The sequence below is a fragment of the Xiphophorus maculatus genome, chromosome 3, assembly GCF_002775205.1.
Source record: "Xiphophorus maculatus strain JP 163 A chromosome 3, X_maculatus-5.0-male, whole genome shotgun sequence".
Taxonomy (NCBI): Eukaryota; Metazoa; Chordata; class Actinopteri; order Cyprinodontiformes; family Poeciliidae; genus Xiphophorus; species Xiphophorus maculatus.
In genome coordinates this window covers 7,342,059-7,369,163 of record NC_036445.1, presented here as the reverse complement: position 1 = coordinate 7,369,163, position 27,105 = coordinate 7,342,059, and the positions used below count along the sequence as shown (strand labels likewise).

The 27,105-nt window shown below is 39.5% G+C and overlaps 1 protein-coding gene across 7 annotated transcripts in view; it reads left to right on the top strand.

Annotated features, from left to right (window-relative positions):
- Positions 1-3,448: 3,448 nt before the first annotated feature.
- LOC102218176 (DNA-binding protein SATB1) overlaps positions 3,449-27,105 on the top strand; it is an 83,261-nt gene continuing 59,604 nt past the window's right edge. For 4 of the 7 annotated variants that reach the window (XM_023331302.1, XM_023331303.1, XM_023331301.1 and 1 more), the window contains exons 1-3: positions 3,449-3,806; positions 21,195-21,436; positions 26,658-26,834. In XM_023331302.1, coding sequence (XP_023187070.1) covers positions 21,220-21,436; positions 26,658-26,834 — 394 coding nt within the window. In that variant the 5' untranslated portion in view covers positions 3,449-3,806; positions 21,195-21,219. Of the gene's footprint in view, positions 3,807-5,179; positions 5,214-11,763; positions 11,878-18,945; positions 19,796-21,194; positions 21,437-26,657; positions 26,835-27,105 lie in introns of those variants that run through there. The other 3 variants (XM_023331299.1, XM_023331300.1, XM_023331298.1) reach the window with 3 other exon arrangements.

Below are 27,105 nucleotides of genomic sequence, written 5' to 3'. Positions count from 1 at the left end.
AATATATTAAGTTTAAGTTGTAACTAAATTAAGTTGAACAAACTTAATTCGATTACATGTAACAAATTAACTCGATATTTTTTTAAGTTGGACTGCCAATCAAATTTTTCAGTGTAAGTTAACTTTGCTTTATAATGAGTCATGCTGAGCAAGCATGTGGCGACAGTGGAAAGTAACTTTAACAGGAAACTAAATTTGCCGAGCCTTAGAATAAACTCTTTTGCTTTTGATTTATCCGTTTTTATTTATATTTGCTTTGCAAAAGTTGAAGGAACTGAAATTGAAGCTGATTTTGGTATTAAAAATACAGTTTGCGATTCTTGATCTGCGTTGCTGACAAATCGTTTCAGCTACATTTTTCGAAATCTCAGTGTTTATCCAGTTCTGAACCAGAAACATCAGGCTTAAAATTAACAATAAAAGTCACAATAAAAACTATTTATTTCTTCTTTTGCATAAAACTGTGTGGTTTGACTGCATCTTTAATGGCAACTAATGACCCACAAACACAAATACTGCTGCGGACAAACATTTCTACTTGGACACCAGTCGCATAAAGAAGTATGATTTGTATCACTAAATTGTAACAATAAGTGAAAATACTCTTCATTGGGTGTGAATTTCTATATTTAAAAACATTTTTATTCATCTTTTCCCATCTGGAAATTCTAAGAAGTGAAATTTTGGGCTTTTGTTAGCTGCAGATGAACGTGTAATGACTCTGTACAACATCTGATTTCCACTTTTTGAATTGTGCTTTTCAAATTAAACATATTTCTCTATGATATTCCAATTTGCAGAGATTCTCCTGTAATTGACAAACCCCAAAATTTCAACAAGTTCTGGAAGAGGAATAATTCAGGTGATCTGAGGAAGGCGAAAGGTGAAAATCTGGTGCTGATCCAGACTAAAACCTGCAGACAAGTCCCAGTCTTCCCAGGAATCCTCGCTGAGCTTTAAAGGCAGAATAATTACAAAAGAGCTGCAGAAGAAAGTTGCAGAGGCAAACCACAAAACCAGATCAACTAAACAGCGACGGAGCATTCCACATTTAGACGAGACGTCTGTCTTGTAGCTCTTGGGCATCTTTCTGAGACAAATTACTTTCTGTAGTCAATAGCCTGTAATTAAAATATACCCACTTGATGGAGAGAGAGCCGTGTCTTTCTATTTAGTTATGGGTTGGAAAAATTAATTCTGGGGTGTATAACCCTTGCAATTTTCCAAGTGCTGTTTATTGTTTTCACAGTGGGAACAAAAAAAAAAGTGCAGATGATTAAAAGTCTCAGCTCAAGGTCTGCTTTGATTTGTTTACACTTCACACATGTTTGTTTTAGTGCTTTATCGAGCCGTCTTTATGCTTCAGAAACATAAATGTGCATTAACAATCTGAATTCGGAAAGCTCTGGCACGTCTAATAAAGCCGGCTGTGTTTGGAGGGCAAAGCTCAGGGTTTGTTGGGTTTAGATGAAAAGTGTTGACGCAGTAAACCTGAACGCAAAACTGGAGTCTCTAAAGAGTCTTAAAGAGACAGGATAGAGAGGAGGGGTCACCATTAGCTGCCCTCCGCTTTTCACTCTGCTGAAATGAGGCTCACTGGGCCCCCTGGTGGTGACATTCGGTCTCACACCCACATTGAATTGTTGCATTAATCAGAGGCTGCATTGAAAATCACCAGCTGTTGTCATCCGCGATGAAAACATCCCCAACTTACCATGAATTTATAATTACGCAGAAAGCAAATCTGAATCTCTTTACTGGAACTTTTCAATTCCCATTTCGACTCTCCCAGGAGAGAGAAGCGGTTGTGAATCATTCACAGAGATTCGGTGTGTGTGAGGGAGATAAGACTCTCTCTTTTTTTTTTTCCGTCTCTTTTAATGCAAATCTCACATACTTCATAGTGAAACTTTTGTGGAGTCCCAAAACCACAACAAATGAACTTTTCTGAGAACTATTTGTACACATCAGTTACGATAAGGACTCCAGAGTCTCCGCGTCTCCTCTGATAAATAATCTCAGCACAAGAATCCAAAAAATAAATAAAAATAAATCTAAATATTGTCCAAACCAAAACCCTCTCCGCTTCACTAATTCTATATTTAACACCAAGTGTAAATTAAGTGTGAATGCAGAAACGGATCAGTGTGTTGTTTGTTCTAAAAAAAACAAAAAACAAACGCGCTCGTACTGGAGGTAAACAGCTGCGTTACCTGTGGGCTCCTGCACACCTGCTACTGCGGAGCAGTTGGCCTGCGCACAGATGCAAACTGTCAATCATTTCCACGCAAAAAAAAGAAAAGAAAAGAAAAAAGCATCCACGCGCACGCACAGACACGCACGGGAATGCGCGCAAAAGTTCCAAAGCGTGGCACAAATTTAAAGAAAATAAAACTAAATAATATGTAATAGAAGCCCAGACAACGCAGAAGAAATTCATTCAAGATTTTACCTAAACAAAAAAAGGAGAGTCTTATATAAAGAGGATTATTGTGGAAAAAAATACGGATGGAAATTAGGAAAAGAAAAATTAGATTCATCTTAATGAAGTTAAAATGGAGACAATTTAATTTACAACCCCGATAGTTCAGAATCTCCCTACTAACTACAGAAGCTCAATTCTTGGAATTTCTTTTATTTTCCGAAATCGGTCCATTTATAGCTCTGGAAATCTGTTCAAATAATAATAATAATAAAAAACATATTTATCTCACCTGTTCTCTGAACCTTTTTGTTAAAAACAGTTCTTAAAAATAATAAATATACAAATATATACATTAAAAACCTAGTAATCCCGCGCCTGTCTGTAATGACCTTTTAGAGGTTTTACTTTTTGCTGCTCGGCCCGCAGGTTTGAGGGAAAAAAGGCAACAGCTGATGAATTCAGTAACGACGCATCTGAAATGTTTCCTGCAGAATAAACAGAATATTAATCGGGATATTTTCCCCACTAAAAGCTTTGTTCAAACTGGCGAAATTAATGAGATTAAAACAGGCAACCGCAAACATTTATGCTTTTTTTATTATTAATATTATTATTATTACTACTTGTAACTAAAAAGTTATTTGCACGCACTTTTGCGCTCTTTCCTGCACCGGAGATGGCTGAAGGTTCCGCTCAGGTGTGCGCAAAATCTTATCAGGATTTATTTTTATTTTCTTTTTGTTGTTGTTGTTGTTGTTGATTCAACCTTCCTCCTCTCCTTGACATGCAGACATGTGGTGTGTAAATGTGAGAATGGACGTGAGTGAGTGAGTGAGTGAGTGAGTGAGTGAGTGAGTGAGTGAGTGCGCCGCTCTCTCTCCCCTCGCGTCCCCGGATACCAAAGTGGGGCAATGAGACGAGCCGCGCCGCAGCTGGCAAATCATCGATTTGAGCATCATGCGAACGGGGAGGGGCGCTGCGTTTACCTGCCACCCCTTCATCTCAAAGCAGCCCTCCTTCCTCACATGCCGCCACTCTTCTCTCCTCTCCTCCACTTCACCCACGCTGCCCGCAGCGCACGGTTGCTCGCGTTTTCTGCGCTCCGTGTGCGCTCCTTCAACTTCAACCTCTCCCCGCCTGTGCGGTCTCCACAAGACCACCCCCCTCCTCCACATCCTCCTCTTCCTCCTCCTCCTCCTCCTCCTCCTCCTCCTCCTCTTTCTCCTCCTCATCCGTCGGACTTTTGACTTTTCAGAGCAGCTTTTCTTCCCACAGAGCTGTCGCCTATTTTTGGATCTCTCGCCGCGGTGGAGCGCTGAAACGGGGAGGCTGTTCAACTTTTGATGGAAAACAGGAGGTCGAGCGGCTGCTGACTTTACAGGTATGGAGCCACACAGCCGCACATGGCCGCCCTCAGCTGATTGGGGGTCATTTAAAGTCTCATCATCAGGAAAAAAACAACAATAAACAAACAACCAGAAAAACATGTAAGGTGCGTCTCCTTTAAATGAGGATGATCAACTTTTGCGCATATTTTCTTACAAAATCTAAAATGTATTCACTGAAATTCTCTTATTTAGGCAGGTGGATGTTTTGAAACGACATATCTGCACATTCATCAAATTTTATTCAATATAAAGAATAAAATAAAAATTATAAGAGGATAACATTTCTGTTTCAAAAAGTTATAAAAGCCATAAAACTTGGTAAAAGTTGACTAAAGTCAGGTGAATGTTGCACACCTGTCACCTCATGTTTCCGCCTCGCTTTAAAAACGATCCTAAAATAATTTTTCTCCATATTTTGATTTTCTTCCCACTGAAAAACCGTGAAATCTTTCAGATGCTGTTTGATCTCAATCGTCTGTTCTGCGACAAAACGAGTCAAATTTTGAATTTTAAGATGAAGAAGTGATGCTGCTGTTCGTAAAAAAGAGAGGAGGGATTCTGATGTTTACATTTTCAAAAGAGATTTTATTGAATCAAGTCGGTTGTAAAACTAATATGGAGTTTTTTTGGGGGAAAAGATCAAACAAGTGACGGATATTTTGATATTTTTGTCTTTAAGCATACTGACATGCATGTGCAAAGAGAAAACTAATAACAGTATTTATGTGGAAAGATAGTAAATGTTTGCATTTACAACTTACATTTTATGCATCCTGGACTCACCTCATCGTTTCTCCTCTGCTCACTTTTTCCTCTTTGCTGCTTGAGTCAAACTGTTGTTAATTTAATGTCACAGCAGTAAAAGTTTTTCAGTCTGACTTGGTGTCAGCGAGTCCAGTTAGATGCAGAGAAGCTGCTTCTTCCTCTGTGGCTGTGCGGATGAATTAACAACCAGAACGCTGTGCAGGTTGTGTGTGTTTTTTTTGACAGGCAGATAGGAGTGTGTGTTGCCGTCTTATGTTGTGCGTGGGCACCGCTGCTCTGTGGTCTGCAGCCTTTTAAAGGTTTCACTCTGCTCCTTTAGAGAAAAGGAACAAAAAAAAAAGCTGACATTTCACACAGGCAGCGGCTCGGCCACTGGCTTAATCAAGATCGCTCATAAATAGACGTCAGCAGAAATGCAGGTTTGACCCGATGACTCAGAGGCCCGAGCAGATGTGTCAGATTGGGTTATTAGTCGGGGATTTTTATGAACAATCGTGCGAGTGAACGTGCACCGGTGAGACAAAGCCTGGCACTTTCTTTTGCATGTGAGAAAATGGATCATGGCGAAGAACCGGTGATTTTTCTCCTTTTATCTTTGCAGATCTCTGGCAGCTCAAGGTGCTGCGGCTTATCTGGTCAGTACCGTTGAGAACAGCGATTCACACACACACCAACATAAACAGCCCTTTTCCTGTCTCAGGCTTGCCAAGTGTCACTTCTTGTAACATAGTCTTCTGACAAAGGCGAAAAGCCTCGAGAAGAACAACTTCTCAGTATTACTCCTCGGCTTTGAGAGAGAGAGCTCCTCTTCAACCACTTTTTATCAGTTTGTGGTCGGGAAAGTGGCACAAAGATACATCTCTTTCTCACACACGCACACGCAGATAGACGTGTCCCCAGGCGGACACGTCAACATGCTTGGCGAAATCTGTAAACTTGCTTGGCAGGAATGATAAGAATCAGAACATGAGGATGGCTGAACATGACTGCCAGGTCACAATGATGCGGCGGTGGCGGCGGTGGGGAGTAAAACATCTGTCACAGCTTATTAACCGTGTGATGAAATCCCGTTTCTCTTCTTACAATAACCCCTCTGTGATTTACAGTCAGCAGACTGATTTCGGAAAACAATTGCGGGGTTTCCACCTTTCTTTCTTTCTTTCTTTTAACTCGCAGGTACAACCTTTGTTCTTCACCGGCTTGGTTTTGTTTTCATTACGACTAATCGAAACCAGAGCACGTTGCATTTACTGTAGCGTAGTAGTGTACGAGCAGGAAGTCAGCTTGTGATGTGAACCGAGGTGTTTGTGCAGTCGTAATCCCAGCCAGCGTTTGGGATCGGTTCGGACCGCGTTCTTTGGGGATCATCTGATGGTTGCTGAGCTCCAGAGGAGACGATGAATTCTGTCCCCGTGATCACGAGGGACCAATTAGTGAACGCAAAACCAATCAAAAAATGTAAAAACCCAGCATTTGGTTCTGTTTTCTGTTTTATTTTGTTTGTTTTTGTTTGTTCCCAAACTCTCACCTCGAAGTAGAGCTGCACCAATCTGGGTTTTCCAGGCCAAAACTGATTTCTGTTTTTATTTGCTATTCTGGTTTTGAATGAGGGAAACTGTAATCAATCTATCATGAGTGTAATCCTTTTATTTTTTTTTTAAAAAAGAACCTGCAGTATATTTTTTCCTTTTATGCTTGATGTGTTGCAGTTCCTAAAAAGTAGACTTAAAATTAGTTTAGAATAGTTTAGAATCCATCAGTAAAAATGAAACAATTTCTTAATTAAATCATTAAAACTTGTCTTATATTCCCCAGTTTCATGTGGTTTTAGTCAAACTTAAAGTGCATGCTGTCAGTTGTTGCGCTTACAGACAGAAAACTTACATTTCTTATGCAATTAATGGATATAAAAAAGGAAAATTAGATTTTTAAAAATATGTGTTTGACTTGTGGATCAGGATTTTTTTCTCCTCTAAGGATTTTGACGTGTTAAAGAGAAAAGAAATGAGCTACATGCTGTTTATTAGAAGTAATGAAGATAATGCATAATCTAGATTTATGCATCAAATGATATGTTTCTAAGCTTTATTTGATTCTCCTTTAATTAAAACCTGCATCAGCATACATGCTGCTGGTTGTGATTTGTTCCTTTTTCAAAAACTGATTGTTCAGTATTTTAAAAGCCGATTCTGATCCCACTTCAAATGGTTGGTGCATCTCAAACAAGCCAAAAAAAAAGAGAGAGAAGAAAAAGCTTAAACAAAAAATGCTAAATTTCCGCCTCCATCTTCCTCTCTGAGTTGAGACTTCTCCTGAAATTCTTCCATGTTCCCCTTCATCTCTCTGGTGTTTGCAGAGATTTTAGAGCTGAGGCTGATATCTCGTCTAAAACCATTAATTGTCCTTCTCTGCCACCTCGATAATTATCGCTGTGGCAAAATAACAGCTCAGCAAACAGTGAAATTATACCTGCGGTAGGGAGTGAAGTAAATACCTGTTTTAGCCGCCAGCAAGTGTATTTATTAGACTGTCGCCAGTAAATAAGAGGCCTGTCTCGCTTCTTTTTTTCTTTTTTTTGTGTTAAATGTGTGTCTCTTTGGGGATTCGGTGCGTGCACGCTCCTCAGTGTAAAACAACTCTGTCAGACTGCTAATAGAGGAGAAAGATAACAATGATTTTCTTCACACAAACCTCATCTGCGGCATGTTGCAGCTAGTTTGTGGAGAAGGGAAAGAAGGAAAAAAAAGCTTGGCACTTGGCGAGTTAATAGTGATTGCTGCATTCCTGGGCTGAAAATAAAGAAAGATACCAACAGGCCCCCCAACACCAGCAGCAGCTCTGCTGTCAGATACAGACATGCCACCCTGACTGCATCAGGAGCTGCAGCTCATTTTGTCAAACTTTTCTTTTGTAGGAAGTATAAAAAACGAGCGAGGTTATGCTGTTGCAACATGTTTGGTTGCATTTATTTTGGTGTATGTTTTGCATACTGTTGATCCAGATTCCTTGGCCTGCTGATAAAAGCCTCACATTGTCTCGGCGTCCTCAGAATGGGCTCGGCGAGTCGCGCTCCGAGTCCGTCATCTCGGTTTCGTCACGCTCTTCCAAAGTGACATTTCTCTTGCTCGCCTTCTTTTCTCTCTGCTTCTTATTTCCTGCAATTAAAAGATGCGTGCGTGCAAGTTTTTCACGATTCAAATCACATTACATGTCCCACCGTATATATTTTCCCTTCTTTTTTTTTTTTAAACCACATTGTCTTTTGTTGTGCTGCTTGTCTTTATCCAATCTGTGTAGGTTTTTCCAGAATCCTTTGTTTGGGGGAGGAAAAAAAAAAAGGAGCGATTTGGAGGAAAGCGCATCCCGCTAAGATCAGGTTGTTAATACCCACCCACGTACCCCAATGAAACAATTTCAACACACTGTATTCTCTCCGCCTGACACACACACTTTGCCTTAACAACTGTTTTGTTCGTCAGGGGATGGATGATTTATCCTGTGACGAGGGATTAAATCTGCACAGAGAAAACACAGATAAAGAGGTGCATCTTTCAGAAAGAGACTCTTATTAGGAGCAGCTTGCCTCGGTTTCTATCAGGCGTCACTTCCTGGTTCACCTGCAACTCTTTCAATTGGGATTGCTCTGTTTAAAAAAAACCCCAGCAGGACATGTTGACCTTCCTGACCCCTCGCTCGCAAAGCCAGCTCCTCATCCTCTGTCTCACGCACACAAACACTCCCCTCCCTTCACCGCCTGTCTGGCTCTATTAATTGTTTATTTGTTGCGATCCACGAGGCAAAAATTAGAGTTTGATTATTCGGTCATGTGAAAGGCCGGCCTGTCCGGGCTGCAGTGGCAGAAAAGTAATTTTCTGTTAAAGAAGCTGCTCCGCCTCTGATGCCTGTTGATTGTCTGGCGGCTAATTGGTTCTGTAATCTAATAAAGCGAGAGCCGGTTCGGACACAGGTTGATCTCAGAGGAGTCGTGGGGAGTTTTGAGGCGTTCGGAGAGGCGAGGCGAGGCGAAGCGAAGCGCAGCCTGCACGCCGGAGCCGAGCGGATGTTCGTGTACATGCGTGGGAGTTGCAGCGTGTACAGTGCACGCCGCGCACTTTAAAGGGGGGTGACTGTTGAGAAGCAGAGTGTTTGCGGTGTGAGAACGGTGTTGTTGTCTTTTCGTCTTCCAGCGCAAACGGTTTTGGTGTTTGGTGCAGGCGGAGGCCGAGCGGCGTCAGGCCTTAATGTCAGCTGACCTGAGGAGGAGACCACTTGCTATTTATGTCTTCTTCATGTGATTATAAAACAATTAAAGACTCAGGAGCCGACTCTCGGTTCATCATGCCCCCCTGTTCCTCTTTTCTGCCTCCTCCAACACAGCAGCATAGACATAAATGATCAAAATCACTTTCTTTTCAGATGGTTCTAGTTGCTTATCTGCATGTAAAGTCATATAAAGGAAGTTGTGATAAATGTGTTTTATAATTTTTGGGGAGTTTTATAGACCTCTCTGAGAAGACGCACTGCAAAAACACAAAATCTTACCAAGTATTATTGGTCTAATTTCAAGTGCAAATATCTTAGTACACTTGAAATAAGGCAAAACTAACTTAAAAGTAACTTTCCTGCAGGATACTGGAGCTTTTTTAAGTCAATAATTCCTTAATACTGATGGTTTCACAGGAAGATTATTTCACAATATTCTTCCCAGGTTTTATGTAAAATAATCTGCCAGTGGAACTTGTATTTTTTAAAATCAATTTTAAGGAATTATTTGCTTAAACCAAACTCATATATCTTACTGAAAAGTTACTTCTAAGTCAGTTTTGTCTTACTTCAAGTGTACAATATATTTGCAGTAGAAAGTAGGCAAAATACTTTGTAAGACTTTGTGATTTTGCAGTGCAGTGAATGCCAGTATTTCAATAAGAACAAATTGGATTACTATTTTCATAATTCTGAATTTTATGGGATTTCTTTTTTACTTTTCTAGATCAAATTTCCTCAAAAAGAGAGAAAAAAACCCAATTTGTTCAGTTTTATTTGACTTTATTTCCACTTTCAGTGTCTGTCTGAGGCTCGTCTGCGCACCCACTCACAGAGGCGTCTTTTTGACACATTCCTCGACAGATTTATTAAAATCCTCCGCAGCCTCTAATAAATAACACCATTATGTTTGCGTTATTGTGGGAGACGCTTCAGAGTCGAAACCGGTGGCGGAGCTTAGCCCCCATGCTGTTTGTGTTTGCCGCTCAGACTAATTTGTATTAGGAGGCAAATAATCGTATTAATGCCCATTAGAGGCATCACAAGTGGCGAGCATGAAGACATCACAGACACCTACGTGCTGCGAGCGGCGGCGGCTCGGGTTCGCGTGACGCTCTAAATAAAGACGCTCCTCGACGCCGAGCCAACTGTGATGTGTTTTCTTAGTCACGTTCTCCCCCCTTTGTGTGCTGATTGTTGGTGTCTTCTTTAAAGAAATGGGCTTAATGAGACGTAAACGTGAGGCTTTTACCCAGCAGGCCAAATGTGATACACAGATAAGCGTTACCTTTGATAGGGCACACTCTGCAGGTGGTGCAGATATTCTGTGATTTCTCATGACATCTTTACAAATGTGGCCATCAGGCGTGAAAAAAAGAAGAAAAAAGATCCTGCCTGCGCAGTCCAGAGGCCTGCAGAAAGCCACCCAGAACAGAGCTAAATCTGCATTCAGAACATGATTATGACAGCACAAGACTAGTATGTTTTAAAACCAGCTTTCTCTGCTTCAAAGCCCATTTTTTTTGCTCCTCTTTTCTGTGAGACACAAAACCCGCTATATGTTAATTGATAATCAGCAGTGTTGATTCAGTGGTGCATTCAGTGCAAATCTGTGCCCTTCTGGATGTCAGAGGGTTTCCGCGAGCCGCGCTCGGTGCCAAAGCCTCGCCTGGCAGTGGCGGCACCTGTTGGCTGGTGCCAAGGCCTGGCAGGGGTTATCGGCGCTCTCTCTCTGATGGCGCCCGACAATCGCTGTGGAAAATGACTGCGGCGGTTTGCGTCATGCCAGAGAGAAAAAGAGCATTTGTCGACAATGGCTCGCTTTTCACCGTCGCTCGGTTACCGAGAGTGGCCGGGAGGAAAGGGGGCGTGAGACGGGTGGGGGGGAGAAAAACCTGCAGAAGACGTCAAACGTGGGAAAACATGTGAAGATGCATAATGTCTTTTGCAGCAGTGCTGTGAAAGTCGAGGTGCCGCAAAGCAGGAGATGCAGAGAGCGTGACGGCGCTGCATGTCAAGGTTAACTGGAGCAGATATGCAAAAAAAAAAAGCTGCATGAAAGCAAAGTTAAGTAATTATTGTTGTGATATTTGCTTTTTGTTTGAGGTAGGAGTGGGAATTTATCATATTGTTTGTCATTTCTTGTGATAAATTTCTTATCATGATGAGATTTTTGAATTATCATTGTTACAATACATTCCAGCTAATATTCAAGAACCCCCAAAAGTATCTGTGGTGTTGGTTTTACTATTTTATCCACTATTTATTTATTAAATATCAATAATTGTGAGGAGTTTAGGAACAAAGAAGAGCATTACAATTTTTCTCAAGAGCAGAATTTGTGTTTGTGGGGTTTTGAATGCTGAGATGCAGTCAGACTCAAAAAAGAAGTAATAAATTGTTGTTATTGTTACCACAAAATATCGTGATGAAACTTTAAGTCCATACTGCCCACCACTTATTTCAGTCTATTTGTCACAATCTGCAAAAAAATGTCAATACTTTATGTGAAATTTGGAAGAATTGTTGCCTGTTTTTATTACTTAAATGCCTAAAAATGCAAAAATCAGAGAAACTAAACATTTGCTGTTGTTCTGTATTTTTTCAGAGCTATATGTAGATGTTTTTTCCTGAAAGAGCTTCAACCTTGTTTACATTTTAGGTTTGAAATTGCTCATTTTTCTGATCGAAATGTCTCGCCCGATGCTGAAAACGAGCTGATTCTGGTCTGCGACGGCACACAGCAGAGCTGTGTAACCACACTGCACACCACAGCTTTGTTTAGCTTACAGTGTTGGCAGTTTTCTAAAACCCTGAGCATGGTCGAGATAAGAATTGATCGGTGAATCTGTGTGGCGGCCTCGGTTCGTCACTGTAGACATTTTGGTCAGGAGGGGGTCTAAAAAAAGTCTTCCTTCCATTTCCTTTCAAAGGAAGCCACAATCGTAGGTCTCCGTTTTAAATTCAGACGCCCCCTCAAAACTTCACACTGAACCAGGTGTCAACCACTCCATTGTTCCATCGCGGGTCCGAAAGGTGAGTTTCACATTGTAGTTTTTCCGTTTAAAATTGCCGGCCTCTTTCTGCCTTTTACATACATATTTGCAGATGAACAAACTTTTGACCTCACAGTAGAGGTGAGTGGAACAATGATTTGGTTTCACATTTATCTGCATCTTGTTGCCGTACCTGTTCCTCTTTCAAATTAAGTCTAAGTTTCGACTCCAGAACTGACCGCCTTTCTTAAAAGTCATCATGTCACGTTCCTTTCTTCACTGACTCAAGCGCTTCCTCCTCGTTCTGAGTTGATTTATACGCCCCCCCGCACCCAGGTCTCGTTTTGTGCCCTGCAAAGATTTATTGACATGTGCGAAGCGGCTCGTACCCGCCTGACCTGCGAGGTCGCCTCAGAGCCTCTGGTTCTGACGCTGCAATAGGTGCGCAGGCTTCCTGTGTTGTGTTGGTTTCCTGTTTTTGTTCTTACGCGACCTGGACAGAAGCGGCTTCTCACCTCTCATTTGTTGCAGCAATTAAGGGAGGAAAGCGCACTCGTCTTACATGGGTTACAGATTTGGATGACATCATAAGAACACATAACAAGCAACATTTTAGATGCTTTTTCTCACCTGTGCATGCACATCTTCAGCATTAATAATCCCACAGTAAACCGTTATTATAAACCCACCTTTTAATTACATACAAACAGTATATCAGTGCTACTGTTGTCTGTTTCAACAGATTAACTTTTTTGAGGCTTCTGAAATAATTGCACAAGTAACAACATCAACGTCCAGCTGCTCGCTGAACATTTTGTCCTTCTGAATGTTTGACAGTTCAGACTTTTGTTGACAACGTCAACAGAGATTATCCTGCCTTATATTTTGGGATAATCTACTTTAACATAATGGAGAGCGCAGGTTAAAGTTTATAAGGTGTTATGTTTGCGTGAAAGGAAGTTTAACTTACTTACTTTTAATGCAATAACACGTAAGCATAAGGTTGGATTTGTGCAAAATATAAAATATGTATTGTAGCTTTAAGGTGGCTCATTTTCCTCAATGTTTGGCTCGTATAAATCTGTTTTATTGCCATTTTTGCACAATAAATGCAGGTGAAATAAAAGTAGAAAAATGCTTGAATGAAACATAAGCATGAAAATAACACACAGCCTTAATAGATTGAGGTATTTGGAGTCTGTGTGTGTGTGAGAGCATCTGTGTGCTGCTGCCCACTAATAAATGCAGGACCGCCTCACTCTAATCAAGCTGATTAAAAATTCCTGTGTGCAGAGTCTGAAATCACACCGGGGGTGTGTGTGCGTGTGTGTAGGGTTTTATAGTTGTTTATGTATGTGTGAGTGAAATGTGTTTTCTTTCTAACTCGACATTTTGAGAAATATGTCCAAACAAATGGGGGTTTGTTGGTCTCTTTTTCTCACATACACATTCACTCTCTTCCAGGGGCGGACAAAGGTTATATGGGGGGCGAGGGAACCATTGAATTGGCCACCACAGTGCCACCAAGCTTAATTGGTTGTCAATTGTTCTTTTCAATCAAATCAATCAATCTGAAATTTTATTTGTATAGCACATTTTTAGCAACAAGCCATTTCAAAATGCTTTACGTCATAAAAACACAAAGTCATGCAACTTTTATGTCATGCATTCTTTTCATACTAATTGTTTTATAGTTAATTAGTTAGATAGCAGTGAATTTCGGCTTTAACTCTTAAGCTACAAGTAACAAATAAATTACTAATTAACATTTTTTTTAGAAACTATTAGATTAGTACTGTTACGTAAACATAATTGCAAAACTACGGAGAGTGTTTATTGCATAATTTGTGTATGAATCCACCTTGTGATAGCTGATTGCTAAGGCAGCTTAACGCAACTGAAATTTTACATAAAGCAAAATAAGGAATTTAATACATTGTACTTGTTCAGAAGTGAAGATCTTCATAAAATATTATTAAAAGCTTTATTGTGAAAATAGGGAACAAAATTAACACGACTAAAATTGTCCGTCCAGCTTATGTCCATGCAATACCATTAGCAATGCAGGCTAGCTAACCTTAGCAGAGTGGCATTTGAAAGAAGGCGGTCTATGTTTTCAGCGTTATTTTGATTGTTTTCCTCTGGCACTAACATCGCAGAAAAGTCAGATAATAATTGTGGAGAATGTGTGATGTAATTGTGATCAGGATGTTGTGTTATTGTAAGTTATAAGTAGCCGCCATAATTAAAATTCCTTCAGCGATGATTCACATGTTGTGAAATGTCAGAGCATACTGTAGTAAGTCTATGCTCACATATTTATATTATTTATAATCACGTGTGCAAAACTGGTTTAATCACAGATAAACCTTCTTGAAAAAATCTATTTTAACGTGCTTATTTACAATTAAGACAATCCTTCATTTAATATTTACCACTGGCAGTTGATATCTGATTGTGTTGCTTTTGAAAGAGTTAACGATCTTCCAAACCAAAGACAATTGTAGTCTATATATCACATTAAACTAAGTTAATAGAGTTTTCTGTTTTGGATGAAAACTAGCCTTTCGGTGCAATGCAAATATATTTGAATTATCACTGTCGGATTCCTTTTCTGAAAAAAAAAATACTTAGAAAGACATAAATTATACTGTAAAAATGTTGCAAAAATGTTTTTGTCATATTGCCCGCCTCTACTAGCTAAACACTGCATCTCAGCAATTTAGAAAAAGACAGTTTGTTTTTTCCCCACGCTTACAGGACAAACAAATTTGTGTAATTTTGTCCCGTCAGAAAATATAAACACACGTTACTCCTTTTAGTAGCAACATGCCAGATAGGCACTGGCCTGGCTACCTGAGCAGAGAGCCTGACTAATTAAACAGAGAATACTAGCTTGTTAGAAACTTTAAGTTTCCACATTAAAAACTTTAAATTGTCTACTAAATTTAGTGGGTGTTTCTTCTATATTTTTCCATAATACTGTGTAAAAATGTGAATGATAACATTCTTAAAGATGCATTAATTGATGTTTCATTATTTTAGCAAAATATTGCTTGATTTAAATAAAATCAATTAGATTATAGACGACATTTCAGTTTCAATACTTGAGCAAATATAAAACCTTAGTAATTTTAGGTCATCATGCTTTAAAAAAATATTTAACATTTTAAAACTGTTTAAAATGTTAAATATATTTAACTCAAAATTATGAGCTAATTAAAAGTCAGGCTTATTCTTATTAAACTAGAAAATCCAGATATAGCTCTGGATTAGCTGCTTTCTCACAAAAGCAGTTAATATGTTTTCTGCAGTGTGTAGCTTCCTACGCCTAATTATTTAGATAAATAAGGAATAAAGTGCTAATCTGGAAAGTGGGTAAAACCAAACGTTATGTTTACTGTGTGAAAAACAACTTTTAATCTCAAAAACGTGTTAGTAGTTTATTGGAAAACTATTTCAAGAACCATTTCACTGTGTCAAGTGTGCGAAACCAGGAACTATGTAGACAGGAAGTGGAGGTTGGAGGTGGTGCGCTGCCAATATTCTGCCTGTGTGAAACATGAACTGAGAACGGAACAAATAATCACCAATCAGAAAAACATCCCTAAAGAAAAGTAAGGCAGTTTAAAAATTAATAATTAATTTTCTCTGCTTTACTTTCATACCAGACTTTAACTGGAAATCCAGTACTCTTACATTCTGAGTATTTGTTTCAAATAGGAAGATTATTCCATTCACACTGCCTCCTAACTCAAATTCATGTGTAAATTATCATCAGCTGCTTGGATGCCAATATGACAACAGTAGAAAGATTAATAAAGAAGGACATTTTTGTGATTTTAGTTGTTTCTAGATTGTAGAATGCACACTTTGTCTTTCGGTCAGGTAGATTAATCTAAATATAGACCAGATATATATATAAAATTTTTCCCTTCTCACCCACCGCGGGTGGTTCTTATCCTCTGAGCTCGGGTCCTCTACCAGAGGCCTGGGAGCTTGAGGGTTCTGCGCAGTATCTTGGCTGTGCCAAGGACTGCACATTTCTGGACTATATATATATATATATATATATATATATATATATATATATATATATATATATATATATATATATATATATATATATATATAAGAATTATCTACTGCAGGGAAGATAATAACAGCTCATAAACGTTTAACAGAACCTTGTAAGAAAATTACTTTAAGACGTAAAGGCGTGTAAATTAGAATATCAGGAAAAAACCGTTAATTTATGTCAGTCTGAATTCATAAAGTAAATTATGTAAACTCATACAGTGTGATTTTAGGTATTTATTTTGATTAATTTTAAAGATTATAGCTTAGAGCTAATGAAAACCCTAAATTCAGAAATTAAATATTGCATAGTACCAATAAAAAACTGAACTCTGTTACATTGTGGCTTACAGAAAAACCATTATCTGGCATGATGGTATGCCACAAAAAATCATTCAAGCATATTGGTGGAAAGCTTACTGGAAGGAAAAACTGTGGTAGAGGATTATGAAGCACTGCCCATTAAAGAATTTGATTGAGATTCACAAATTGTGGACTGTAGCTTCATGCGCCATACCACTCTGATGTATCTAGGAAAAAGGACTGAACCGAACTGGAAGTAAAACTCTGCATTTCCTTTTGAGTTCCCAGAGTCTGGAGAAAGAGTGGCGAGGCACTGGACCCAAGTTGCTTGAGATCCAGTGTGAAATTTTCCAGTTTCAGTGGGGATTTGCGGAGCAGTGTAACCCAATGGTGTTGCTCCACTGTGTTTTCATTGTATCCTCAGTTCAGAGGAGTCTCTGGAACCACTTCTGTGCACTTCAAACTGTCCCTCCACTGACTGTATTGAGATGCTGATTTTATTTTCCAGCAGGACTGCCAAAAGTACCAGTAGCTGCTTTAATGACTGTTGCATTAACTGGCCAGCTCACTGACCTCATAAACCTCACAGAGAAACTATGAGGTACCATAAAGAGAAAAATGAAAGATTGCAGACTTACAATGCAGAAGAGGTGAAGGCCGCCATTAATTCAACCTGGGCGGGTTTCTTTAAGACCTTAGCATTGCTACGTGCTAGTCGCTTCCACGCCATGTTGCATTTATGAATTCATGCAAAAATGGCTCCAACAAATATTGAGTGCATGATCTGTCCAGAAAGCGCTAAAAGAAATATTTATGGATCGTTCTTAAAATTCACATCAACAAAGTGTACCATATTTATCTATGTTATTTAAAACACGATAAGAGAAGACAATAAGATAATGTTATAATTCTCTTACAGAATAATAGTTGTTGAATTTAGTTTGAAGATTATAATTCATTAGAAAGGATTTATGGATTTGCGTCAATGCGCCCCCTAGTGGACTGATCATGAACAAAAAAAGACGTTTATTTTTATAACAGATCTTTTATTAGATTAACTAAATGTTTTATTGTACAAGACTATATCCCATGTTTTCATAAGAAACACTAATTTATTATTCCATCTTTCCTAATGTTTCAATATTGTGCATGGGCAAATGTGTTTACCTGATTTATTTTTCGGAAAATAGTCAAAGCTCTATACTGAAATACGACTAAACAGTTTTTATTTCAATGTTTTGTTATTTTTAAAAATTATACACTATTTTTATTATTACAGTAAAATACCAGAACAAATAAAAATACACTACCAGAAGTATTTCTTTTAGCACACGCGCTAATTAGCTGATGGTACGGATCGTGCTTCCAGGACAGATTCTGGATTGACAGTGCATTGCATTAATATAAGGTTTTTAAAGTTTTGTTCAAAATTATAATACAATATAATGAACAAAAAAAGTGTTGAGATATGATAATGAAGTTTCACTTTTTAAATTAAATTAACTCAGACCTAAAGAAGCATGTCTGCAGACAAAGTAGGTGTTTCCAAAATAAGGAGTTTCTCAAGGACGGCACCTGATTGGACTAAATTAACGTCTGTCATTCTGCTTTTTTTATTTTCTTTAATATTGCTAGCTTACTTCTCAGGCAGTGGACTTTCTTTTTTGGTTTCATAATCTTGCTGTTGTAACAGATTTATGAATGACTTAGATTAACTCGTTTACTGTAGATTTAGCTTGTATCAGGTGACGTTACTGTTTAATAGTTAAAATAATTTGACACACTTAAACACCACACTCCATTTCAAAGTCCAAATATTTTTTTGTTTGCTACTCATGTAAGGTTAAAATCAACAGCCATAATAACACTGGTGATGTAGAGTAAATATTAATGATGCTCATGACAGCAGGCATGCTACACACATTGAATAGTTTAGCAATGATAAAGCATCTGGTGTTGACATGTTGGTTTGTGGAGCCCTAAATGAAAATCCTCTTAGAGCCCCAAAAAGGCTTGAGCCGGCCCTGCCCCAGGCCTGCAAAACCTTTTTAAGAAAAGCCCTCTTTAAAAATGTGAGTTATTCCTTTAAAGCTTCAATATGTAACTTGTAGAAATATGTTTTTTGTTTTGAAGGCAAAATATGAGACAGATAATCTGTGAAAAGATCAATCTTAACCATCCTCTCTTTGAGCTACTATTGTTGGGTGAAGAAATGCTTCACTTCCGACCAAAAACGGCCAATCAGAGCCAGGAGGCGGGACTTAGTGCTGTCAATCAATCTCCTGTACTCGCTGCTCAATATGCTAATGGCAGAGAAACAACATACAGTTACAAGCAAACCACTATCATTGCTAGCCATGCTAATTAGCCTGAGGCTCTGCTAGCTGCAGCGCTACATGAAGAGTGATTGACAGTACCAAGACCCTCCTCCTGGCTCTGATTGGTTATTTATCAATAACACTGAAGGCAGAGGAGCTAAATTTTTTCACAGTCTCATGCCATATGGTCGCAACAGAGTGACAGTTTCGACAAATATGTAATAAAATATGTTTTTGGAAGAATTCAAGTGCTCTTGGGTGCCCCCCTCTGGCCTCTGAGGGTCACTAAGCGGCCGCGTAGTTCGCTAATACCTTACCCTGGCTCTGCTTCATGCTTTATAATGATTCTCACCCCCCCAAATAACGATATAGAAATAAATGTACCCCTCCTCCGCCACGCTGTTGGAAATGAGGAGGAGAAAAAGGGGGAAAGCGCAGGCAGCAGCGAGGAGAGCAGAGCAGTGAGGGGGGGAGTGATGAGTCAATACAACTAATAATTTAATGGGGACAGAGAGGGAGAGACGGAGTGAGAGGGGCAGAGACAGAAAGAAAGAAAGAGAAACAGAAGAGGAGCTCCGTCCGGACGCCAATCCCCCATCCAACAGACAGGACGCCTCCTACTATCCCTACCGCCGGGGCTGCTCTCGTATCCGTCCACATCGAGGGTTTATTACCGGCTGCTATCCGGACTGCTCGGCGGCGGTGTTGGATGTCGCGGAGCGGAACTAGAGCCGAAGTCGCCTCTCGACTTGTAACCGTTGCAGCGGCGGTCGGAGGCGGCTAAACCCGCTCCACTTTGTGACGCTAAATGTCGCCGGTTTTACCGCTTTCCGTTGTTTCTGCCGTTTGTTTCCTCCGGCTGGACGGAATTAGCTAACGTTCAGGGGCTCCGGCACGCGCGCAGAGAGACAGCACCGCTCGCCAATGTTCGCCCGTCGCGGTCCATCTCGACCTCGTCGTCCCTCGCAGTGGCACACAGACGCCGGGTTGTTGTTGTTGTTCGTCCGCTGCGCTGCCGAGAAGAGCCGGAGAAAGCGTCTGGTTCAACACTGATTCTAGCACGACCTCCCCGCTGTCATGCACACGGAGAGCGAGTCCAACTGAGGAGAGGACCCGGGAGTTGTTGTGTTGTTTTTTGTTTTAATTTTTTTTTTGTTTGTTTTAAAAAAAGAAATATTTTTCTACACTGGCTAAACTTGAAGGAGACGCGTTTTCCAGGCGGTTTTTTATGCTCTCCAGTGCTGAAGTTCTCAGATTCAGGTTGGTGTGTTATCTCAACATGACCGAGCATAGGGCATGCACTGATAGACTCAGACTAATAGAGGGGAATTATCTCTTTATTTATGTTTTAAAAAGCCCCAACAAAATAAAACAGATTTGTGTCCAAACGTTGCCAAAAAAGAGAGAAGGAAATCAGCTGTTGTATACTTTTTATTTTCCTGTCTTTACAGGTGTCAATAAAAGTCAATGAGTCAGTCGCAGCTTCTCCAAAAATGCTGCTGCTTGTAGACCAGAAAAGTGAATCGCACGGTGGAAAAATGCTTTAAAATGTTTTAACCTGTTATAAAGCTTATTAGCCACTTGTCAGGTGAAAAAAGGCATCGTTTAGTTTCAACCAACTCCCTGAAAACCTGAGATTCATAAGTCAGGGTTGAATTATTGCACTATTTTATTTGTTGTTCTTTTCTTTTTAACTCTGCATGCAGTTTTCAGTGCACTCCACTCCATTTCTGCATTAATCCACTTTATTAGAATGTGATTTGAACTTTTGCTCCTGTTTTGTGTTTTAAGGTCATTTAAAAATCCTGACCTGGATCTGGACGGCATCCGGGTTTGGATTCCTCTCTGTCCTCCTCCCCTCCCTCCTCATATTAGTTTGCCTCATTGCATGCTATGAATGGGGGAGTTCATGATCTTTTTTGCATGGGGGTGGATGATTTTGCCCTTTTCACTCTGAGCATTCCAGCTCACGTCCATCAGCTCCCGTTAACCTGCACGCACCATTACGTTTCCACCTCAACAAACGGCACATTGAGTTTTCACCACGATTCTGCTGAGTTGTATCCGAGCTCTTGGAGCACCTGTGGGTGATGCAGCGTCCCCACGTTCAAAATTTTCATGACTGATTATGAGTCAGCAGTCGCCTGTTCTGAACTTTCCTCGAGCCACGTTTTTTTTTTTGTTTTCTGTTTGTTTTCCCCCCGCCGTCCCAGGCTCGTAAATGTTACTGTTGTGTTTTTAAAATTAACGCTTTCATTTAAAAAACCTATTAATAAAGTTCACACTTGTTGAGCAGCCGACATGTCTGTCGCACCAGAGCAACGGCGCGGCCTCTCGCCTCCCTTTGCCCTCCGAGCTGCAGCATGAAGCCACACGAAGCAATGACTCACACACCGAATTGAGTTAGTTTCCTGCAACGCTCTGCAGAACCTTGTGTGTTTTCACTGCATGCAACCAAGAACAATGTCAGGTGTTTGCACAACAAATTCTACCTTCGTTACCCCTTTTTTTCCCTCAAGAGTATCCGGCGGGACAGCCGTAAACGTTACACCATTAAAAAATATGAACATTCCAGCAGCTTTATTAGATTACCTTCATAAATGATCCAAAAAATTAGCCGCTGATGTCCTTTGTTTCTTTTCTGTTTATCCCTCCCCAGGTGATAGTGAGCTGAGGTGCTGAGGATGATGGACCATCTCAGCGAGTCGTGTCTGGGCAAGGAGAACTCGGAGCTACTGGTAGGCGGCCTGGCCGAAGCCAAGGCCCCGCCGGCCAAGCTGCCCCGGCTGGAGCAGAACGGCAGCCCCCTGGGCCGGGCCAGGCTGGGCAGCGCCGGGGCCAAGCTCGCCGGGATCCCGTACAAACCCGCTGGCCACCTGCTGAAAGCCTGCCACAAGAGAGGTAGGAGAGCATGCAGCTGCAGCCAAATGGTCAACTTTTTATTCAACTTTTCCTCAGTCATTTTTTACAGTCAACAAATTGTTGTGACTAAGCCTGTCGCAATAAGCAATGCAACAATCAATCCCATGATAAGTTGAAATGAGATGAATAATAATCGTTAATATTGTGGAAAAGTTGACATTTTGAAAAATAATGCAAACATTTGACACCCAATACAAAGTAGTTATTTTGCACTGCCTGCCACTTTTGCCTGTTTTCCCTGTCAAAGCTGAATGATGGATTTTTTTTATCGTAATTTTGTTTACAGAGACTTATAATCCAGTTGAATAATTGTTGTTTTGTTTATTTATGTTTAGAAATGAGAGGTTTTTTATATATTTGAGATGATCTGCTTGCATTATTATGTCATTATTATTATTATATCAGTCTAAAATGGTCTCAAAATGACAATGTTATTATTTATCGTAATAATTTCTGGGACAATTTATTTGATGTCGAGACTGTCCTACCCAGGACATTATTAAAAACTTCTTTAGAATAACTAAATTATGAAAAAATATGTGAATGAAAGAAATAGGGGTGATATGAATGTAGAGTTTTATCACATTACTTTGTGGTATTATTTTGATAGCAATAAAAGAGACAATAAGAACAATTTATTAAGTTTTTTTGTAAATATGCTCCAACAAGCACATGTATTTCTCTTAAAAAACAATTTGTGTTGGACAACAATCACATAAAAAAGTGTGATTTGTAGCACTAAAACACAAACACTAACTGCATTTAGTGCTATTTTCATGTCTGTTGATATTTATTGATACACCTTTATTGAACAAACAGTGGTTACAAATAGTAAAAACTACAATCCTGACAATAGGGACTGTTTTAGGGATTTTTAAACATCATTAATCAGAATTTATCATCACAACGATAAATAAAAATCTTATCGGGATAAGAAATTTATCATGATAAATGATAAACGATACGATAAAGCAAGGCAATCAAAATGAAATTTTTACACCTCTGTTGAAGAAACAGTGTTTAAAAATAGTAAAAATAAAAGTTTTGGGTGTTTTAAACAACATTCATTGAAATTTATTGTAACAACAAAAAGTCAAAGGCTTAGCTTGATAAGAGATTTATCACGATAAATGAAACAATAAATGCCTAGACTTAGAGATACAGTCAAAATTAGATTTTTTAGGAATTATAAAAATTAAAATTCATATTAATGAAGGAAAGTAAGTTAAACACTGATTAACTCAACCTTAGTACTCACTTGAGTGGACGTGCTCTTCCACTCACTTGTCCTAAACTTTATTTTAGAGAAAAGAAAAGAAAACACTCTTCTGTTTAGACTCCTCACTCTCTCATTCATATATCACACAGCAACTATTTGCTCAAACAAAAGCTAATAGAGGAGCAGTGTGAGAAATATTTCTGCACAGCACTACAACTGTGACTCTTATATTTATGTACTGAGAAGCTTCAGTTTGAAAATTGAGATTCTTAAATCTAGTTTTTAATATTTTAACATGTATTTTTAAATAACTGGTTTCATGTTTTAAGAAGAAAATAACTGAAAAAGCTATCCGACTTTGAAAAGTAGTGAGAACTTCTTTCACATTTTGTCAAATTTTGTTGGTATTTCTTATGCAATACACCAACACAAAGCAGCAAGGACGTGAAATAATTAATGATTTTTAAAAGTTTGAGAAATAATAATAATAATAATGGGAAACAGTGGCATGGATTTTAAGACTGTAAACCTTGTGGGGCATCTCTGCCAGCTTTGCAGCCCTGCAGACTGAAATTTTGGCTCAATCTTTATAGAACAGCTCAAGGACGGCGTGGATGGATGAGTTGTGCCTGTGAGCGTCAGATTTCAAATCTTCAGATTTAGGTCTGGATTTTACTGGAATATTCTGATAGATTAATTTAATCCAAGTCATTCTGTTGGAGCTGGTATGTTTAGGGTAAGTCTCACGTTTTTTGGTTGCTCTGTTTTTAGAGCCATCCGTCTTTCCATCATCTCTTACCATCTTGAAGAAAAGCATCTCCACAGCATCATGGTGCCTCTACTATGTTTCTTAGGGGGGGTGATGTGTTTTCTTGTGTTTTCTGATAGATTTATACTGAGGTTAAATGACTCTATCTGCTATTTTCAATTGGTTATTGCACTTTATTTGAGGGTAAAAGAGTTAAGGAGGACTTTTCACATTTTTATTTGTGAAACAAAAAGAAAAAATATGCATAACCATCCGTCTCTTTCGTTATTATCCATTGGTATTTCTTCGCTTATTGCAAAACCGTCACTACAATATGTTTATGGCAGAATTTTAGGGATACTTTTGCAAAGCAGTGTCGTAATTTACATCGTTTTTGATTTTTTCTTCTTTTTTTTATTTAAAAAACTTGCAGTGTCTCGGCCGTGATTGCTCTTGGCTCCCAAACTGTTTGTTTGTTTGGCTGCTTTAGTTTTTCCCTGGCCAACCGGGATGCAGAAAGTCTTGGAAAGCGGCCGTGCGAGCGTCCTCATATGGGCCGTTTGCTCTCATTCGCTGCTTTTTATGTACGTGTTTGTGCTCCGGCTGAGAGAGAGTTTAATTTGTCACCTTCATCATCGCCGCTCCTCGTGGCCTCCCACCGCGTTTGCTCCTCCGAGCCTCCTCTCCGCTCCTCCGCCTCTTCCCACTCATCAGTTCTTCCTCTTTTTCTTTTTGGTTGGGTGAAGCGACCAGTGGAGGCGGATGATTCTCCGAGGCTTCGCAGAGAGCCCACAGTGGGCATTGTGTCCGAGCCCGAAACAATATTTACCGCAGCCCTCACTGGGCTCCCTGGAAACAAAGCCAGTATTGATCCCCCAAATGAACCTACACAGCAGTCTTTATTGTTAGATCTTTATCTATTAAAATCAGGGGAGGAGAAAAGCAGCTCTTTCAGCACATTCCGTTGCATTTTGTCGGCTTATTGATTGTTTTGCCAGAGCTGTGCACATCTTCTGGAATGCCTGGGATTGGAAAATATTAGAAAGTGAATCATTTTTGTCTGCAGTGACAATAAACATACAGAAATGTTTCCGCACGACAGCCGAGTGGAGCAACGGAGCGGCTCGTAAACACGCTCTGCTTTAAGAAGGCTTCGACGTGTTCTGTTTTTCCTCCTCTTCTTCAATTTTAAAAGGCCAAATTTGCCCTTTTCTAACTCTTCAATTTACAGGGATGTTATTTTAACAGAAACAGGTGATATTTGCACATTTGAAAATTCAGTCTTTGGACAAGAATTGCTCATTTCTTAAAGCAGCAGAGCCACTGTTGACACAGAAGAGTGAACCTCGGGGCGCGGAGGTGGCTCGGGATTTGAAGCGCTGCATCATGGGAAGATGATTTTGGGTTGGCAAGCAAAAGAGTAGAAAGGCAAATGTAATCACAGTACCTTGACAGTGAATAAGGAGGATATTGTGCCCAAAAGGAGAGAAAGGAAAGGACGATTTTTAACGGATGTTTTACGTAGCGACGCACCGTTTGGGCTTTAATGGCCAATCCAGGGTTCTGGTTTACTTTGAGGTCCAACCTGCTGGTTCTGATTTCATTTTTACAGACAATCATGTATATAAATTCAGCTGTTAATATATAAACTTTGGCCTTTAATGAACAAAAAAGAGAGGCACTGATCTTAGAGTTTATGCCAATTTTAAGAGCAAAAGTTGCTGGCATTCAAGATACTTTTTGAATACCAACATATCTTCAAAATTTCTTACTAAATTTTTACACATTTTGTGCTTTGTACCACTTATTTTTTGTTTATCTCAATGTTACAGAAAATAGCTAACTTTTGAGCTGCGTTCCCTCAGAAACGGCTCTGAATTTTTTAGCTAGCTAAACAGTAAATCAGCTAATTCTGTTTAAAAGAGGATTTCTGTTGTGCCTCTCTTAAAAAGAATGTTGCAAGTTATTTGATAGATTTAATCAAGAAGAAAATAAAATACTTAGAACTGGTGATTCTCCAGTAGGTCGCCAAGTGATCAACTTGATGAAACTCAAAAGATCAAACTGTTTTTCGTTTCTAAATGCATCAACAAATAAAGTGCCTTTTTCTGTTCAGTTTCATCCAATTTTAAACTTTCTGTGGATGAATTCATGCTCATTTTGTTCTCTCTTTGACAACCAGTATGACTTCTCTAAATAATATGTACCGTCAGAAAGTTATTTTCAGAGTTTTTTTGGTTTGATATGGAATAGTAGAAGAAAGCAATAAAATAGCATGGACCATTTTATAAAATTTTTACATTTTTCTGAGAATTTCAATTGAAAAACAAACTAATCTTAAATTTTCTTAAGGTGAAGTCATTGTTGCCTTGAACTGAAATATTTTTAGTTTTTGGCATCCTTTCTTTATTTTGAAGAAACATTTCCCTTTTGTGACTTCTGTCTTGTTCCATAATTGTTGATAACGGCCTTCACTCCGCCATGGTGTCCTTATAAAGCTGTGTAATTTCTCTGTAACCTTCTCCTGATTGATACCTTTGCGACATATGAGTAATATATAGCTTTAACTAAAGCATAATCAGATTCACTATAAGTGATGTTAACTGTGGACCAAATAAATCTAAAGTATTAGTTTATGGATGTTTTTTTTTTTAATTCTTTCTAACTAATATAAGTATTTTTGGTTGAATTATGTAGCATGCACATTAATGTGTGGGAAAACTAAGAGATTTATCTTGGTCAGGCCTTTTTAAAACACAGTCCCTGGTATTTTATAGGGGTGAGTACACTTTTGAGAGCAACTGTTTGTGAAAACCACAAAGACGCACAAAAACAACACCCCACCCTAGAGGGGAGATCTTAAAATAACAGGAGAGGCTGCAGATGAACAGATGATGACTTCTCAACACAGTTATGAGCAGCTTTCAGATTTACATTTACATGTCATGTACTTGTAAAGGTTAACAATATCTATGTCACCAGAAGGAAATAAAGGGTAAAGGTGTGTGCCTCTGATTAGAAGCCGTTCCCTCAAACATGAGCGATGTCTTCATCTTTACGTTCATTTCTGTTCTGCGGCAGTCGAGTCATTCCCGCCGAGTCCCTCGACACTTACTGTAACTTAATCATCGGCGCTGAATTTCAGCCTGCCGACGGAACGCTGAAGGTCAGCGTTTGCATGTGGAGAAATGTGGAACCCACTCAGTTTCTCGCCTGTGCCTGTGTGTCGTCAGGCAACATGCTGCCCGTGTTCTGCGTGGTCGAGCACTACGAGAACCCCATGGACTTCGACAGCAAGGAGGAACATGCCGAGTTCGTCCTGGTGCGCAAGGACATGCTCTTCAACCAGCTCATCGAGATGGCCCTGCTGTCGCTGGGCTACTCCCACAGCTCCGCAGCTCAGGCCAAAGGTAACCGCCGAGGTCGCTCCGTCACCCTGCCATGCTCTTACTGTACGCTCACACACACTGTGTGACCACGATAACCTAGCTACAGCAAACGTGAAGCTACAGTACACTGAAATCTCACAAAATCGGGTTTCTAGTGCAACCAATTAATCGTGATTAATCGATTAATGAAATAATCGTCAACTAATTTAGTAATTATTAAAAATGGCCATTTGCTGAAAGAACAACCTATTGAGGGCAGTAATTTAAACAAATCTGTACAAATACACATATT